Source organism: Gasterosteus aculeatus, chromosome 1 (assembly GCF_964276395.1).
Source record: "Gasterosteus aculeatus chromosome 1, fGasAcu3.hap1.1, whole genome shotgun sequence".
Taxonomy (NCBI): domain Eukaryota; kingdom Metazoa; phylum Chordata; class Actinopteri; order Perciformes; family Gasterosteidae; genus Gasterosteus; species Gasterosteus aculeatus.
The window spans coordinates 7,637,005-7,653,713 of NC_135688.1; the positions used below are offsets into that span (position 1 = coordinate 7,637,005).

Below are 16,709 nucleotides of genomic sequence, written 5' to 3' on the forward strand. Positions count from 1 at the left end.
GGGAAAGCCTACTTCAGTTGGCAGATATGTGCTATACGAGTCACTACGTCAGCGTAAACCTGCACGCATCTTTCAACCTCACAGAAATATCAGATGTTTGAAAGTTACTTTCATTACAACATCAAGGACACTGCGAGACACGTTTGCTTATTCTCTCTTTCTCTCCCTCAGTAATTCACTCAGAAAAGAGAGTAGAAGAATAGGAGTTGCTCTACACTCTGCCAGAGTATCAAATCCACAGGGTCTCAATTACAGTAGCACTCTTTTACGCTTGGTTTAGGCCAAAAAGGCAGCTGTAACTTTACAAAGAAATGTTGGCCGGTGGAGCTTAAGTTTGTGTGTGGATCGATGACACAGTAGATCTTAAAAGGCACTTACACAAGGTGGCTGCGATGAATGATTAAACACTGTTAAAAGAAAATCTGTTCTGACACAAAATAACGTACTAAAGTGATTCTATCAACGCCATATGAGTCAGAATGCAGTGGTTGGTATTTTACGTAAGCGCTTGCAAATTGGACCCGCTGAGTACCTTCCACCATTCCACCAACTACTTTCTTTGCCTCACGAAATGTGTCATATTCAACTCGTTACTAGTTTCATCCTCCATTCGTCCGACCGCAGGATGCTCTTCCGTGCACCGGTATTATCCATTTCATCCGCCCTCACACTTGTACCGTCTCCGGTGGGTATCAGGCATTGAGGTTGTCATTAACTGTGCAGCCGGGGGGAGAAAGGCAAGGAGGCGCAGGTAGATTTTCTTTTTACAGACTGCTTGAAATGCCTTTCACATTTATCTCATATTTTTATCTCTGGTTGGCTTCTCACCATTATTAGGAGTCTCTGTCTGTTAACTGCTCTCAATCTAATACACTGGTTGTTTGACTTTAAACACTCGGCGTGTGTGTGTGTGTACTGTGTGGGTTGGAGTATTGTGTAGTAAGCTGCCGTATAGGTCCATTGGTATTCAGTGTGGGTCCCTCTCTCCCTGCTGCAGTCATCTCTGCAGTCTGGCAGACACAGTACAACACACACACACACACACACACACTTCTATTCAACTCACCCACTTTGCCTCCTCCTTCTTGATCCATCTGTAATTCTTTCTTTTGTTTCTCGGAGCCTTTTTTTTTTGCTCTTCCACTAAAGGCCTTTCATGCTGTTTTGTGGTCTATCGTCACCTTAGTCAATGGATCTTTCTATAACTACAAATTACTGCGTGAGTGTGCTGGCATGTGTGCGTGCTCATGATAAGAAAAGTTTTATTTTCTGTGAGACAAACGCGTCCTCGATCTTTTGTAAACCGACTTCTGTTTCTTTCACCTTCATCAAGCTGAAGCTAATGCCTGGAAGCAGACCTGAACGCACACACTTTAGAGTGACCTTGAGATGGCATTTTCACCACACACACACACACACACACACACACACCTGTCATATTTCAGCCCGGGCTTCTGTGTTTGTTGTGCGACGATCGGGTCGCCTTCCCTCGCCAGGGGCGGTGACATGGTGATGGGCAGTGAGGTGATGGGTCAGGAATTCTTTCTCAAGTGGAAATCTATAAAAGGGCCGAAGAAAAAGTGACATGTTGTGCATTAAGGAAGACTGAGAGTAAATGTAAGAGGGGTAAAGAGAGGTGAACTGAACATCTGAGAGGGATTGGATCTGTCTCCGTCAATAACCGTCTGACATTACAGCTCTCCTGTGTGCGGATGTGCATGTGACTGCTGCTAGGTGAGAGCACTTCTGCCTCTGACTGTGAGTGTGTGTGTGTGTGTGTTTGTGTGTGTGTGTGTGTGTGTGTGTGTGTGTGTGTGTGTGTGTGTGTGTGTGTGTGAATGTGTCGTGTGTAAGTATTGAGCTAATGGCCTCGGGTGTGTTGAATAGTTAATGACAGCAACAGCTAACGGTTGGACTAACTAACTAACTAGAGAGCACTGAAGCTTACTGATTAATGATCTCAAGGTCGGTGACTCAAACTGTTTTTACCAGTAATAGTTGTTGTAGGGACACACTGATCTGCCTTTTTCAGTCCAGAAATATCCGGACTTTGAGAATGCCAACCATTAATCCAAAGAACAGCGCTTCTGCAACACTTCACACATGTAAAACTGCTACAGCATATGTGATATTATATCATTAAAAAAATATGTTTATAAATCCGGTTACTGTTTTACTGACAACAACTATCCGGCGCTGGCTCATTTAGTGGTTTTGGGTCGGTACTTGTATGTATGTATGTATGTAAGTATGTGTTGGTGCCGATTAATGTGCATGTGTTTGCTTGAATGTGCTTGTGTGCTCTTATGGCAATTACATTACATTCCCAAGATGTTCTTCTCAGATGATTGTGAGACAGCGTGACCTGAGGTGAGAAGTTGATGTTGATCTCTGTCTTCCATTAGTCCTACTAAGAATAAAACAAAAACTAGCGTGCAAGATCAAAAGCACACAAAGCCTTAAACATATGTTAGGTGAGGGAATTCAAAAATGCAGTGGATGAAAAGAAAATGTGTGTGTGTGTGTGTGTGTGTGTGGGGCGGGGGGGGGGGGGGGTGACAAAGTGTGTGTTTGAGAGGGAAAGAGAGAGCGGGAGAGGGGAGCAGCGTGCCATTAATCTTTCAAACAGAGGATTGGGGAGGCAATCTGTCGGCTATCATAGATGATACATGAGCCGCCATCGAACATGTTGCCTGTTGCATACCAACACACACACAACACAGCTACACACAGGGGGAACACGCACGTTAGCACTGCCACAAACGCATGTGCATGTCGCCTCCTAAGCGGCCTGCATGCACACTCTACCAGTCTCATTCGGTTGGAGCCTCCAGAAGGTAAACTTCACTCCCAGGACAAACACTAGTGAATAACTTATTCCTCTCTTTTTTCATTTAGACACATTTAAAAAGATACACACTGCCAATCATGTTCTCAAACAAAAATAGTTTTTCACTTTTCTATAGATTTGTTATTTTTTTCATGCCCACCGAGACAAAGAACTATATCAGGTGTTCTGTCTTATGCTACAAACTCACAGCGACATGTTCTCTGTATTCCCAGGACTGTGCATTCACAGATTGAAGCAAAGCTGCTGCAGTGAACGAGCAGAGTTCTCTTGCAAATATGAGGCGGAATATATTGTTCAAGTGGCAATTAACACTCCTCTATGCTGGACGTGTCCTTCTTAACCCTCACAGCAAAAATAAAATGTGAAGAAAAGTAGTTACTGGATGTAACAATCGATTGCAGTATTGCCCCACAATGTAAAACCCGAATAGTACATGAGGAAAGATCCACTAAGGTTTTGCAGTTTGCAGGCTATTTAGGTCTACTATTAAACACATCTAGTTCTGAAGCTCAAAGCTTCCAGTTTCCTCACATTCTGGTGAAATCATGACGGTGATGAACGTACAGATTGTCAAGCTGCCCTTGAAACTTCTCTCCATCTCTTCATCTGTCTTCCTATTTCTTCCTTTGCCGTGGTTTGCTTTTATCTTCCACCGTTCCCTTCGGATGTTCGCCGTAATTACACCTTCACTCCATCTGAACAGATTAAAAATGCCCCTCGCTGCCTGTTTACAAGGGAACCAATTAAATTAGACGCCCATGTCGGCCGTTGGTTTTGAGAGTCACATTTTCAGTCAAAAATGATCTCTATCTTTCCAGATAAAAAGAAAACATCCCCGCTGTCCGCTAATAAGTATGAAATGAAACAGCTCTTTCTCAGGAATCCATACAGTGTATGCCAGATGCATTCATTCAGGTAAACAGATCAATACCTCAAGGACACATGCCATCAATTTATACTCGCATCCGTGTGTGTGTGTGTGTGTGTTTGAGGATTGAGAGGTTTGCTGCAGAATGTCAAGTTTCTCCAAAGGGGGACATCTTTTGCCGAGTCAGTCATCAATGCACCTTTCTTGAAATTCGGGCCGCATTCCTTAAAACCCGTCCTAAAATCATCTGTGTATGAATGCTTTTACATCAGGGGGCTTTTACCAAACAGCAACAAAAATGTTGGGCAAAAAAAAGGCTTTCTGCAGAAGTTAGTTAATGCCGCTGTAATCCATATTTTTCACATTAACATTGGCTCAATGGATTGTGCGCCATGTCAGAGGGGTCACTAACAAACAATTAGCAACCATATCTGCTCTTTACCTCAGCTCTGAATAACTGTGATAAATTGTATTAATGTAAATGAAAAACATAAGTCAATTTAACCTGCCCTTTGAAATATCTGTCATCTGAATGTTAGATGATGCAACAAGGCCTTTCTCTCCAAATGTTTTCTTGAACCGCACTTCTTTTTTGTAAGACCTGAAACCAAATATTACAAGTCTTCCTTTTAATTCTCCGTAAATGTGATGGCTCTCATACACGTCATATTCAATCAAAATTAAAAAAAATATTTTTTCCCAGTAGCGTCTCCTTTTTCTTTCTAACCTTTGTTAAAGCACGGACATTTTTATGGCACTTTTTGTACCTATTATAAATTCAAGGTCTTAAAAGAAAAAATGTTACTTCTTTCTCTCGTCTCTCCCTCGTATTTCTTTAAAATGCTCACTCTCGGCCGCTCTCTTCTCTTCCATTTTACCCAGTGCAAACAAGTTTACACAAACAAAACAAATTGCCACTTACTTTGATGCTTCAGTTCGCAATTGGTAGATAAAGCGAGTAAACAAGGAAAGGGAGACGTGAAGGAGGATGAGAGAGATGTGGGAGTGACCCGATTACAATCTGTTTCATGGCGCCTTTGTTAGTGTTAGCGCTCAATTGGTTCAAGTTCGGGAACACAATTACTCTGCCGCAACTATCTTTTTCACAGTTAGGTGGCGAAAATGCTTTATTAAACCATGGCGTGTTGTGTTGCATTTCTCTGACTCGGGAACTAACCTTGATCATTTTTCCTTTCCCTTTTCTATTTCTCGTCGTCCCTCTTCTCCTTCTGCTACTTTCTCGCCTACAAATCCTTTTCTTTCTGTCGTCGTTCTTCCCCTTTTGTTTCCTCCCCACCTCTCCGACGTCTATCTCCTATGCAGGTCTCTGTCTGGACGAATAGTCGGAGGTGTGTGGTGGTTCTTCACCCTCATCATCATCTCCTCCTACACGGCCAACCTGGCCGCTTTCCTCACGGTGGAGAGGATGGTGTCGCCCATAGAGAGCGCGGAGGACTTGGCCAAACAGACAGAGATAGCCTACGGGACTCTGGACTCGGGCTCTACCAAGGAGTTCTTCCGGGTATGGACTCTGCACACTCAGTGAATTCTTCAGTGGTGTCGGACTTAAGTTGAGTCGAGTTATTGCCACCGAGCTGAAACGCGAAAAGCTCCACATAAGCAGCAGGTCTCAATGTTGATGCTACTATTAGAATCCTGATCAGAACTTAACACAGCTTATTTATATGCTTACAGAACTGTATTTGAAACTTTTAACACAGGTGTTGACCACTAGCGTTGCTTTGAAGTTGTATTTACGAGCTGCTTCCCATTTTGGTTGCATTCCAAAGTACAAAAAAAGGCCAAAAGCGAGCAAATATGTACAAAAATCCAGGTTCCATAACATTTGAAAACATGTAAGACATGGATGTACATTTTCATACATAGTGCTTGTGGTCTTCATTTCGTTCGTTATTTAAATATCATGGAGCATACTGTGTCCCTTGGAGGTGGGGAAATGCCAATCTTCACCTCCGTGCAATCTATAACGCATTATCGACCACTCATTGTGCAGCATAAAAAAAGGCATGAACACGGTGGAGGTGTCCACACAGAACATTGCACCATGTAAGGGGATCACAGCTCCAAACACAAACCCAACATCTTGGAGTTGGTCTGAGACACATGGAAGCAAATGAGAGGGAGGTGTTGCTTTTATTGATGTCAGACCAAAATCAAGCAGCAGAAACCAGCTCCGACTGGGACGAGAACAAGTGACAAATGACAATGTAAACCAATTTACTGTGAGCAGGTGGGTGGAAGGGGTGAATAGATGACTTTTCCTTCATTTTGAACGGAGAGCGTTACTTTACGCTAAGTGAGGCTGAAATGCGTGAATTGATGGGCTTCATCAAAGTTCACACCAAGGTTTCTCGTCTCCAATCCGTCAGATGAAGCAACGATCATACTAAAAATGAAAATAAAGCAAAATAAAGGGCAGTGAAGTAGAGATGAGCAGTAGAGGTGGACAGAGCGGGAACAGAAAAGTCCGCCGGGAGCTGTTGCCGTAAAAAATAGTGCGCAAGAAATTACAGCGAGTGAAGTGGCCCAGAGGAGACCTGTAGTGGCTTCACCCATTAGCCTATTCACTCCAGTGGATTGCAATTACATAAGCAAGGTAGAAACACAAATGGGTACAAAGCTGATGAAGACAAAAAAAAAAAAAAAGAATGATTCTGCAGACAACGGCAAAAACAAATCTGCTCCGTTGGGTAGTCACGCTCTGTGGGAAAATTGAGAATCGTTTGTCCACTCATGCCTTGTGTACATGCGTATATATTATATATATATATATATATATATATATATATATATATATATATATATATATATATATATATACATACCAACTTGAAGTGATGCTTTGAAAATGTGTGTGCACCAGTGTGTGTACATGCGGATGTGGAGGAGGGGGGGAGGTTGTAGCAGACAGTTTGTGTTTCTGTGAGCGGCTCTGGCATCATCAACATAACGAGCCGGCTGAAATCTGTGGAGGGTGAAAAGCAATTTACTCTCCCACAGCTGAGGGGGATTCGCCACCACCATTAATTATCGGTGTGTGTGTGTCTGTGTGTGTGTGCGTCAGTATATTTGTGTGTGTACTATAGGTATGCCCATATGTATATTCGGCCCCATACGTAGCCATGTATGTGTGCGTGTGAGTGTGCAGAGCAGATTTGTGTGTGTAAGATGTATATTTAAAGGCGTTGGCCGAGGCGTGGATGCCTGAAGGTGACTTGCAGCATCCGTTTCCTCCTTCCCCCCCTCGCTCATTGTTAAAGAATATGGAAAGAGTCACACCGCGTTGTCACACATCCATCCCTTCATCGTCACTCACACACACACACACACATACAGTCAGATCCAAATACACACAGTGCACAACACACATTAGTGCATACACCTTTTTGCTGTGGCCAGAAACAATGGAGCGTAGTAAAATAAGATGAATGGACTGAGGAACGAGGATTAAGGAAGGAGAAGGACTGGAGGGGGTGATGATGAGAAGTCTTTTTTTTAATTAATGATTCTAAACAGAGTGAGAAATGATGAATGGGGAGAAAGAGAGAGAGAGAGAATAGGTAGAATGGAGAGAGGAGGGTCCTGCTGGTCTTTATCGATGTGTGTGACATTATAATGGAATAGGTGTCCGTCACGCACCAGTAACACACTTACACAGGCGTACACAGACCCCCCCCCCAGACCTCCCTCCCGCCCCCCAGGCTCTGGTTTCTGTGGCTCAGGCCGCGGCTTGTAGCTCGCAAAGCGACAGAATAATGCTTAATCACCGAGAGAGAAAGACAAGAAAGAAGCAGAATGCTTGCGGAGGATGACAGTTTGACTCCTCTGCTTGTTATTTTCACTCTTGAGTGAACACATGCAGTGAATTCATACAAACACGCACTGTATAGACTGGTGCACGTGCACACATACACACACACATGCCCAGAATATAATACCATCCTTTGCATCACACCAGAACAATGTCCTCTGACATTGGTCGTCTGAATTAATGACCGCAAAACCAGATCAGTATGCAACTATTCCAGTCATAAACTCATTTAAAGTAAGACTGATGGTTGACTTGCCGAGGGAGGTGTAGTGTTACATTTCAAATGTGGTTTTAAATATCATTATGTGCCAGAGGATCAAACTGGAAGATGGAAGACGGAGCCCTCCATCACGAGGGTAATTGTATTCAAAGGAAAGGAACAATCAGCCTCAGCTGTTTTCTCCACATCACACAACTCTGGAGCAATAAACGAAATGCAGTAAAAAGCACATCAACTAATGATGTGAACTTTGCACGAGCTTAATCTCCAAAGTATGCTGTTGTTTATGTTGTTCACGTGGGAAAAGCACTCATCTCTAATATATAAATACAATTGAATGTCATTCTTGTTGTTTGTTACTTTACGTGTATTAATGGTTCTAAACTAAACCTTCTAATACGCTTATGCATCCCTGAAGTGAACACAACATTCTGTGGCAGAGCGCACACTAGAGACAGCACATGTGCTACCTTAGCAATAAACATTGTACTTATGGGCTTTCTGGTCAGTGATAAGTCAGACGCATGGGGAGGGAGATGGTTTGGTTGCAGGAGGAAGAGTAGGGTCAGGTCTTCACCGATAGAGGCTGGGCATTTAGTCACTTTGTTTCAAGGTCTGGACCAAAGCTATGTGGCCATGAGCGGTCTGGCCTAGATGGACTCTCTCCCCCTGGTGATCTTGTCCGCCCTGGACTATGAAATCGGTCATCTGTCAGACAATCTGGCCTGGTATGTTAGCGGAAAGATGCCCACTCATCCCTAATTAACACCCGCTCTTCTCCTCCCTCCGCCCCTCCGCACCACAGAGGTCCAAAATAGCCGTGTACGAGAAAATGTGGTCGTACATGAAGTCTGCCGAACCAACCGTCTTCACCAAAACCACGGCGGAGGGCGTGGCGAGGGTCCGCAAGTCCAAGGGGAAGTACGCGTTCCTCCTGGAGTCCACCATGAACGAGTACACGGAGCAGCGCAAGCCGTGTGACACCATGAAAGTCGGGGGGAACCTTGACTCCAAAGGATATGGGATTGCTACGCCGAAAGGCTCACAGTTAAGGTGGGTGGAATAGTGTGACAATAGGAGACAGTAACAAAGCTGATACTGTCCTATTGCTGCGATATTCCACCTACCCTGCTGTGCCTTTTACCCTTCACATAGATACACCTGTCACTGCTGTCGGGTGAAAATCCCCCACAAAAAGGTGGAGGATTCAGTTACGGGTGACCATTATTCGGATATTGATTGTTCGTCATAACAACTACAAAATTCCCTTTAGCGATTTTGTCACCAGTCCAATTTATGTATTTTTCTATCATTAAGAACTCCAAAAGACATAGATTTTCACCCAGCAGCAGCGATACTATTGGTATTGTACATTGAATATGCCAATTTTCTTTTTTGTTTTCATCCTTTCTTGTTTGCTTGATTCCTTGATTTACACTTGGACATGCTGACATCCTCTTCAAGCATTTTTTCTCCATCCACGCTTGTACTTTTAGGGCCTTTTAGCTCCATTTTTGTGTCCTCTGTCGCTGTCATTTGTCTATCCCTCTATGGACACGTCCCATCCGTCTTTCCTGTTTTAACCACTCTGTTTTTCCACAGGGCCATCTCGCAGGTAAATTTGTCCATTTGTCTGCCGTCTCGTCTCTTTGTTCCTTTCATCCTCAGTGATGCAAGTCATGATAGTGATGATAGTGATGATGATGATGATGGTCATGATTATTGTTGAAGAGATTTATTTACTCAAATTGACTGCAAGGAGGGGCAGAACCTCAGACTGCTGCTGCTGCAGCCAAAGCCTTGAGGGGGAATTTATAGAAGAACAGGAGGCGAAAAATGAAAAACAGGAAGTAGAGGGGCCTGGCCAATGGGGGGACTAGAAACTAAAAATAACACAGGATCCCACATCAAAAGCTATAAATGAGAGAAAACGAAAATAGTTCATTCAATTGTACACAGACTAAACAAAAAACATATTAATGGTAATTGGACAACAACAAAATAAACCCAGATCCGAAAGTAATCATTAGTTTATTTGAATAAAATGCACATCACGGTGTGTAACCCTTAAAAAGAAACCATAAGCTGGAGGAAGTGATGAGAAAGTGAGTTTACGCTCTACAGTTGGTCCTCTTGTTTTGATTTCACCTCAGCAGATACTGAGCCTACAGTAACAGCCCCTGTCTGTTTAACTACAATATCAGTGCAAGTAATTCATTTTTTCCCGTTGCCTGTGTGACAGCAATATACCGAGACTTTGCGATGTTACAAGTGACTGAGGGAAGAAAATTGGCCAAATTCAGCAAAGCCGGACCACTTGCTCTCCCCTTCTCTCTCTCTCTCTCCATCTCTCTCTTCCAGCATTTCAGATTTGTCTCGTGAAAAGTAAAAGACAAACAGCACATTAGCCTCACATCCTGTCCTGTAACTTTCCCCTGTGTAGTGTGCAAACAAGTTCCACTGAACCCGAGTCACTTGCTGTTTACACAACGGTTTCTCCGTTTATGAGGGAAAAGTGACAGACAGCGAGTGAATAGGTCCTCTTTTTTTTAAGCCCCCTTCAGAAGACATTTCTGGGACTATCCACGGTTGTCTCTGGCTTCTCTCAATCAGCGGGAACCCGATCTAACAGGTGCACAGGAGGCAGGTCAGGTGAGCCTGCCTCTCCTCTCGGTGCGCTAATTATGCTGTTAATTTGACTTGATGATGTTGAGAAAGAGGTTGAATACTGGTGATGTTAGGACTGTATGTTTTTTCTGAATATATAGCTGCTTTTGAATTGATTATTGTTATGTGACTGCTATCATAATGGCTTAAACAGCTATTTTTGAACTGTTTTCATCCATACCTCTTTTGTTGATGAGATCAGTCATGGTTTGTAGATATGATCACCCCAGAGAACACTGTCTCTTTCTCAATCTCTTATATGTCTTCGCTAAGAAGTTTTACTCTCACTTTCCTATTATAAACTGACAACCTTTCGGTCACAGGTACGCTCTTACCTGCAGTCTTCTCACACACTCTGTGATGACGACTTCCAGGTGGACGCCTACGGGCAAAGAGGCAGAGTAGAAAACAAGCAGACAGCAACTGCACTGACATTTCTTGTATAAGAAAAACAAAAGCAGGACAAAACATGAATTATAAAGGGCATACATGAGATAAGTTGGCAAAATCATTCAGCCTCCGCAGCAATGTTTTGCAGACACTTTTCTGGCGCTAAGGGAGCAGGCACGTTTGAGGCAATTGAGACTTTCGCAGGAATAGTGAGATGGTTGTTGGAGCAATTTAAACATGCTGCTTTCAGATCAATCTACTATAATCTTTGATATACTTTATCAGAATAAAAAATATATATATAATGTAATGTAATGTAATGCATATTGCCAGGCAGCCACACTGTCAAAAAACGGGTGGAGATTATAAAAAAAAGAAGTAAATCCTTGATTTCAATATCATCATTAGTTGATGAAGGGCTTAGAAGAACACACAGGAATTAGCATGCGTTCCTGATATTTAGCCTTGTGTATCTGGATTTTGTTTGGAGTAACACACATATCCAGAACCACACACAGAGAGTCGTAGTAAGGCAGGAGAGCATCGGGGGGGGAGACAATAGCACCATCAGCAGGCTGCAGAGAGCTGGTTAAGACACCTAATGTTACAACGTGGTGCATCTTGTGTTGGTGCAGCCCGTCGCGAGTGAGCAAACAAACACAGAAAAAGTCAATCAAAGCGCTTTTTAAGTATCTTAATTAGAAAGAGAGTCAAAGAGACAGACGTTGCCTGGGGTGCATCGTTCCCCACTGAACCGCCTTAGTCTTACACGGAACCTCCTAATTTCTCTGCCCCCCCCCCCACCTCCCCTTTTTTCCTTCTGGCTGTGGTCCACGTCCATCTTGTCTGTCTGTCCCTCCAACCTCTGACCAAACTATCTTATCTGTCCCTCCCTTTTTTACTTAAAGAAATGCGGTCAACCTGGCCGTGCTAAAGCTCAACGAGCAGGGCCTGTTGGACAAATTGAAAAACAAGTGGTGGTATGACAAAGGAGAATGTGGCAGCGGGGGAGGGGATTCCAAGGTTAGCCCTCTCTGTCTGACCACACCACCACTAGGGGGACGGGGGGGGGGGCGCCCGCCAGCTAGCTGGCGGCGCGGCCCCCCCGTACCGAGAGTGTAATGCATGCATCTGCCCTGGCAAGAGTAAAGCAGCACGCAGGGAGGGCAAAAGTGACCCCGTAATGTCTCCCTGGGACGCCCTGCAGCTTCAGAGAGAGGCACAATGTTGCATCTGCTGTCAGTGAGGTGTGCCTTTTTATATAAAAAAAGGATCAGACCCAGTGGCAAAGGTACAACACTTGAGCTTGTTGAGTCACAAGAAATGAGACACCCGACATTATTTTAAGATCAATATGCAATCGTTTGCGGTTGAATCATTAAAATGTGTTCATTTTCATGATCACGCAGGGACATTTGTCCCTTTGGCCAGTGAGTTCGTGACACGGGTGAATCAAGCACACGTTCATGATTAAAAAAAAAAACATTTTCACCGATCCGGTGTTGCCCCTCCGAAAGGACAGAGTTTGAAGGTGGAGAGATAAAGACAGCAATTACTGTTAAGACGGGAATATTTGCACCCGAGTGGCAGCTCTGGGGAGACGAGAGAGAAGAGGAGGAGATTTGAGTAAAAATTAAATTGCAAGAAGTAAAGAAACACACCAAACCGAAGCGCATAACTTCTTTTTTTATTCATAGAGTCAAGTGTATTTTTAGGACAGGAGTTTCCTCGCGGCCTTCAAAGTCTTTAGACTTCACGGAATCAGCCAAACATTCCAACGTGCCTCGTGTGGCAGCTCTCTCTCCCAGCTGTGGCCCCGTGCTCGCCCGACGCAAACAGACCTGACTTAACAGTACTTGTCTGTAGCCTAATGTAGCATCAGCTGGGGCAGAATGGGTGTGTTACCTGGAGTGACAAAGGTGGGTCCCACTCATATGTCTGTAGCTCGCCTTAGCTCCTCGCCCCCCTCTCCCCCCACGCCCCCCAGCCCCTCCTCAACGAGCATACACACATGTACTCAGTGGGATCCGTCCTAGGTCACTCGATGTGAACAAGTGTACTTTTCTGTGTAACTGAGCTGTGCAATGCAAATGTGAAATACCATAATAACATAAAATAACATGACCTATGATGTTATTTATGTTATTTTTACACGCAAAGAACCCCGGTAAACCTCGCAGTTTTGAAACTGAGCGAAGCAGGAGTCTTAGACAAACTGAAAAACAAATGGTGGTATGACAAGGGAGAGTGTGGACCCAAGGACTCTGGAAGTAAGGTCAGTCTCACGCTGCTGCAGCCCTCAGAACGCTAGCCTGAAACTCTCACCCTGAATACGCTCCAGATTACTGCACCTACTGTCTTAATATTTTATATTAGCTTGGAACAATTGATCTTACTAGATTGATCACACTAGACTTAAATGTCTATTTAGTGAATACCGGCAGCATTTTCCTACCTGCACTTTGATGCTGAACCATATTTACCTACATATGAAGCAGGATAACTCAAATTCTTACACAGTTTCTGTAGCAATCTGTGGCAACCCCATCTTCATTGCAGTAAATTTTAATTATCATCGGCCAATTTCCACATTTATGCTGTGGCTTTTTATCTCATACACTAGCCCATTTTCCAGAAGGCAATATTAGTTATATAACAAATTTGTACTGGTAGATAAATTAAATTAGTTTTAACTTGTCACTTGCTAGCTTCTGTTGTTTTTTAGCCTTAATGTTTAAGACATATTCAGGGCATAGGATATGCATTTATTTTTTGGAGTAACCTATGGTAATGCTTAATTTTACAGGTCCATATTATTTAGTTAAAATCCTCTGTAGTTTCGTGGATGGTTATTTGGTGCTAATTATAGGGCAATATAGGGTGAAGTTCAATTGCAAAAGTAATTAGCAATTTATGCAAATGTATTATTAGTGCACACAAGGTCAGCTGAAGTTTTCGTTTTTTTAACAGACAAGCATTTAATTGTATAATCAATTCATCATATATTTATTCAATAATAAATGAATACTAAGTTAATAATGAAATGGGTTTAAGTGGAGCAGTTTTTTCCTCTGTTAATATGCTCAACACAACCTACTTAATGTTGACTAAATTTGGACCCAAATGATGACTTGTTTCAGAGGGTTCCTAATACAACATTTGTAGAAAAGTATGGACTTGTAAAATAGAACGTTGCATCCTATATCTACCAGTTGGATAATATATAGTTGAATGTCACTATTTTGTTTCTGTAAAGAAAGAAAAAAAGAAAAATAATGCAAATTATAGGAGCTGCTCCACCTTAGATGTTGAGAGTTTTAGAGCTTTTAAAATACATTCAAACTGCAGTGAGAATAATCAACTCTCAGATTAAAACCTACTGTTCTTGACCTGATTTAAATGTTTGTTTATGCAGCTCTGATATCTTGTTACTATGCTACAGTGGTAGAACCATTCTATATATGTATTGACTAACATAGATGTAAAGTATGTAGTAGTTGTTGTGGTTATAGTAGTAAACATTTTTAACCAATGTCATTTCAGTTTTAGTAAAGTTTAACACTAAACATAACTTTTTTTTCTGAGCCGATATTCATTTCTGTGTTTAACCCCGTGTATCCATTGTCTCTCTTCTTACCCCCCCTTCTATTCCATTACATCCACCCACTACCCATTCATGTCCCTCTGATTCCTCACGTCCATTATTCTTGTTTTCTTACCCCCGTATTCCACTTTACTGCATCCCAACTTCAATCCTATATTCTCTTTTTCACTGACCGACCTAAACACATCATCTTCCCAATCTCTTTTTTACCTTCATTTTTTTTTTTCGTTCAATTTTTCCTTTATCTCCACCCCACCATCTGGCACCTTCACCTCATCTCTTCTCCCAACCCTCATCCCTCTACCTCTCCCCAGGACAAGTCCTCCCAGGCTCTGAGCCTGTCCAACGTGGCCGGGGTCTTCTACATCCTGGTGGGCGGCCTGGGCCTGGCCATGCTGGTGGCCCTGGTCGAGTTCTGCTACAAGTCAAGGGCCGAGGCCAAGCGCATGAAGGTGGACCTTAGCCCCCCCCACTGCCCCAGCCCCTCCCCCAGCACCCAGAACCTTGCCACTTATAGGGAGGGGTACAACGTGTACGGCTCCGAGGGGGTCAAGATATAGGGGTAGGATTTAGAGGCTCCCCTATAGGTGGGGTAACGGTGGTGTTGATCATGGTGGTGGTGCTGTAGATCATTGTGTTGTTGTTGTAGACGCTGATGCAGCAGCCAACCGTGTTGTGATGAGGATGTGGTCAAGCATTGTGGAACCAATATAGCTTTTTATGTTTACTAAAAGATTTTGGCTGTTTTCTTTCTTCATAAAATCTTTCTTAGATATTAAATATTGTTTTGTTAAATTTTGTTTTTAATTCTTCAGCATTTCACCTCTTGTCATAGTGGGGTTGTATTTGTGTGACCTCAGATTTGGTTCCATCGTCTTTGGCTGCAGATGATGATGACGATGATGGTGATGCTCTCGGCTCATGACGTGATTAGACACCTGCATTGTAACTTCAGCTAAAAGTTAACAAAATATGACGGAGAAGGGATGCACAACTCCATCCTCGGGGATTACTGTTGTGCAGAGTACATCTTTGTATACTGTATTTAGCTGCAACTAACAATAATTTTCATCATTGATTAAAATTCCAATTAAGTATGAATTATTTTAAAATATTTTATATGCATTATGCTATTACATTAGAATGTAAAACAGGGCATTCTAATAATAAAGTAGTTACAACTTTAAAAAGTATTCTGCCCCCCCCCCCCCCAAAAAAATATATATTTTAAGGTTATAGAAATTCTATATTGCCAATTCACTACCTTGACTTCACTGTTACTGTGGGGTTCCTCATTAAATGTGTTTTGCTTAGAGCTACAAATTAATTGGCTAAAATGATGGCATTAATCATAAGTCATTTGGGTCTGAGTGAGATATTTCAGGAATTCAAAAACACTATTAAGTTGTTTTTATGTCAGTTGGTGTCTACCCTAATTTGTATAACTGGACCAGTAGGATCCCTGCGATGCCAGAGACTTCTATGGGCATGACTGCGTGTGAAATACCTTGTTTCTAAAGATCCTGAAAGTCTGTTCACCCCGAGCCAAACCAATTTAGGGACTGCACTTAGGTACTTTTAAGGACACCACACTTTCAAAATGTCCCTTAAAGACCTTAATTTAATCTTGTCCATTTAGGTAACATGCATAATTAAGTAAGTTTGAGTCTTTATGGGATTCACTAAACGTAGCGGGGAAAAATATCAGGATTTTGTTTTTCCTCTGCAGCAGTTTTTAATTGGTTTTTCTTTTTGTCTATAGATGATAGCCAACCTGCTGCCATCATTTAAATTAGTGGCATTACGTCCTTTAAAATGTTAAACTCTGAATCTAATATGTTAATTATAACCCAATCCCTTGTGGTGAAAACCTTTACTAATCCTGCTAGGAACCCATTAAAATAGATGGAGTGGTTTCATTTTGATCACCTGAGATGGACTCAAGAATCAATTGTTTTACATCCGATGTCAATCTCTCAGAAACATCAAGTGTCCACATGGGACTCAAGTTTACAGACGGCCCAGTAAGGTAGATAAATATCTGTCATTGCCACAGTTTAGTCTTACCGAATTGGCATTTCCCAGTTGTGGTGGCGAGCAGTCTGCACTGTGTCCCATCCATCCACTGCACTTTTAATGCGTCGCCCTTAAACTGGAGTTGTGTACTCCTGCCGCAGATGGTCTAACGGAGACTCTGACTCATTCCAGCGTTAACAACTTCCAAACAGCCCAGTTACTTGATGGTATAATGCGCAGGAATAATTGATGAAGCAAACA

The 16,709-nt window shown here is 42.6% G+C and overlaps 1 protein-coding gene across 5 annotated transcripts in view; it reads left to right on the top strand.

The window, feature by feature from the left end:
• The window catches only part of gria4a (glutamate receptor, ionotropic, AMPA 4a), a 78,519-nt gene that overhangs the window by 56,579 nt on the left and 5,231 nt on the right, over nt 1-16,709 (top strand). The window contains exons 14-17 of one of the 5 annotated variants that reach the window (XM_078104052.1): nt 5,043-5,241; nt 8,577-8,824; nt 11,737-11,851; nt 14,747-14,994. In XM_078104052.1, coding sequence (XP_077960178.1) covers nt 5,043-5,241; nt 8,577-8,824; nt 11,737-11,851; nt 14,747-14,992 — 808 coding nt within the window. In that variant the 3' untranslated portion in view covers nt 14,993-14,994. Of the gene's footprint in view, nt 1-5,042; nt 5,242-8,576; nt 8,825-11,736; nt 11,852-12,988; nt 13,271-14,746; nt 14,995-16,709 lie in introns of those variants that run through there. The other 4 variants (XM_040176379.2, XM_078104045.1, XM_078104040.1 and 1 more) reach the window with 4 other exon arrangements.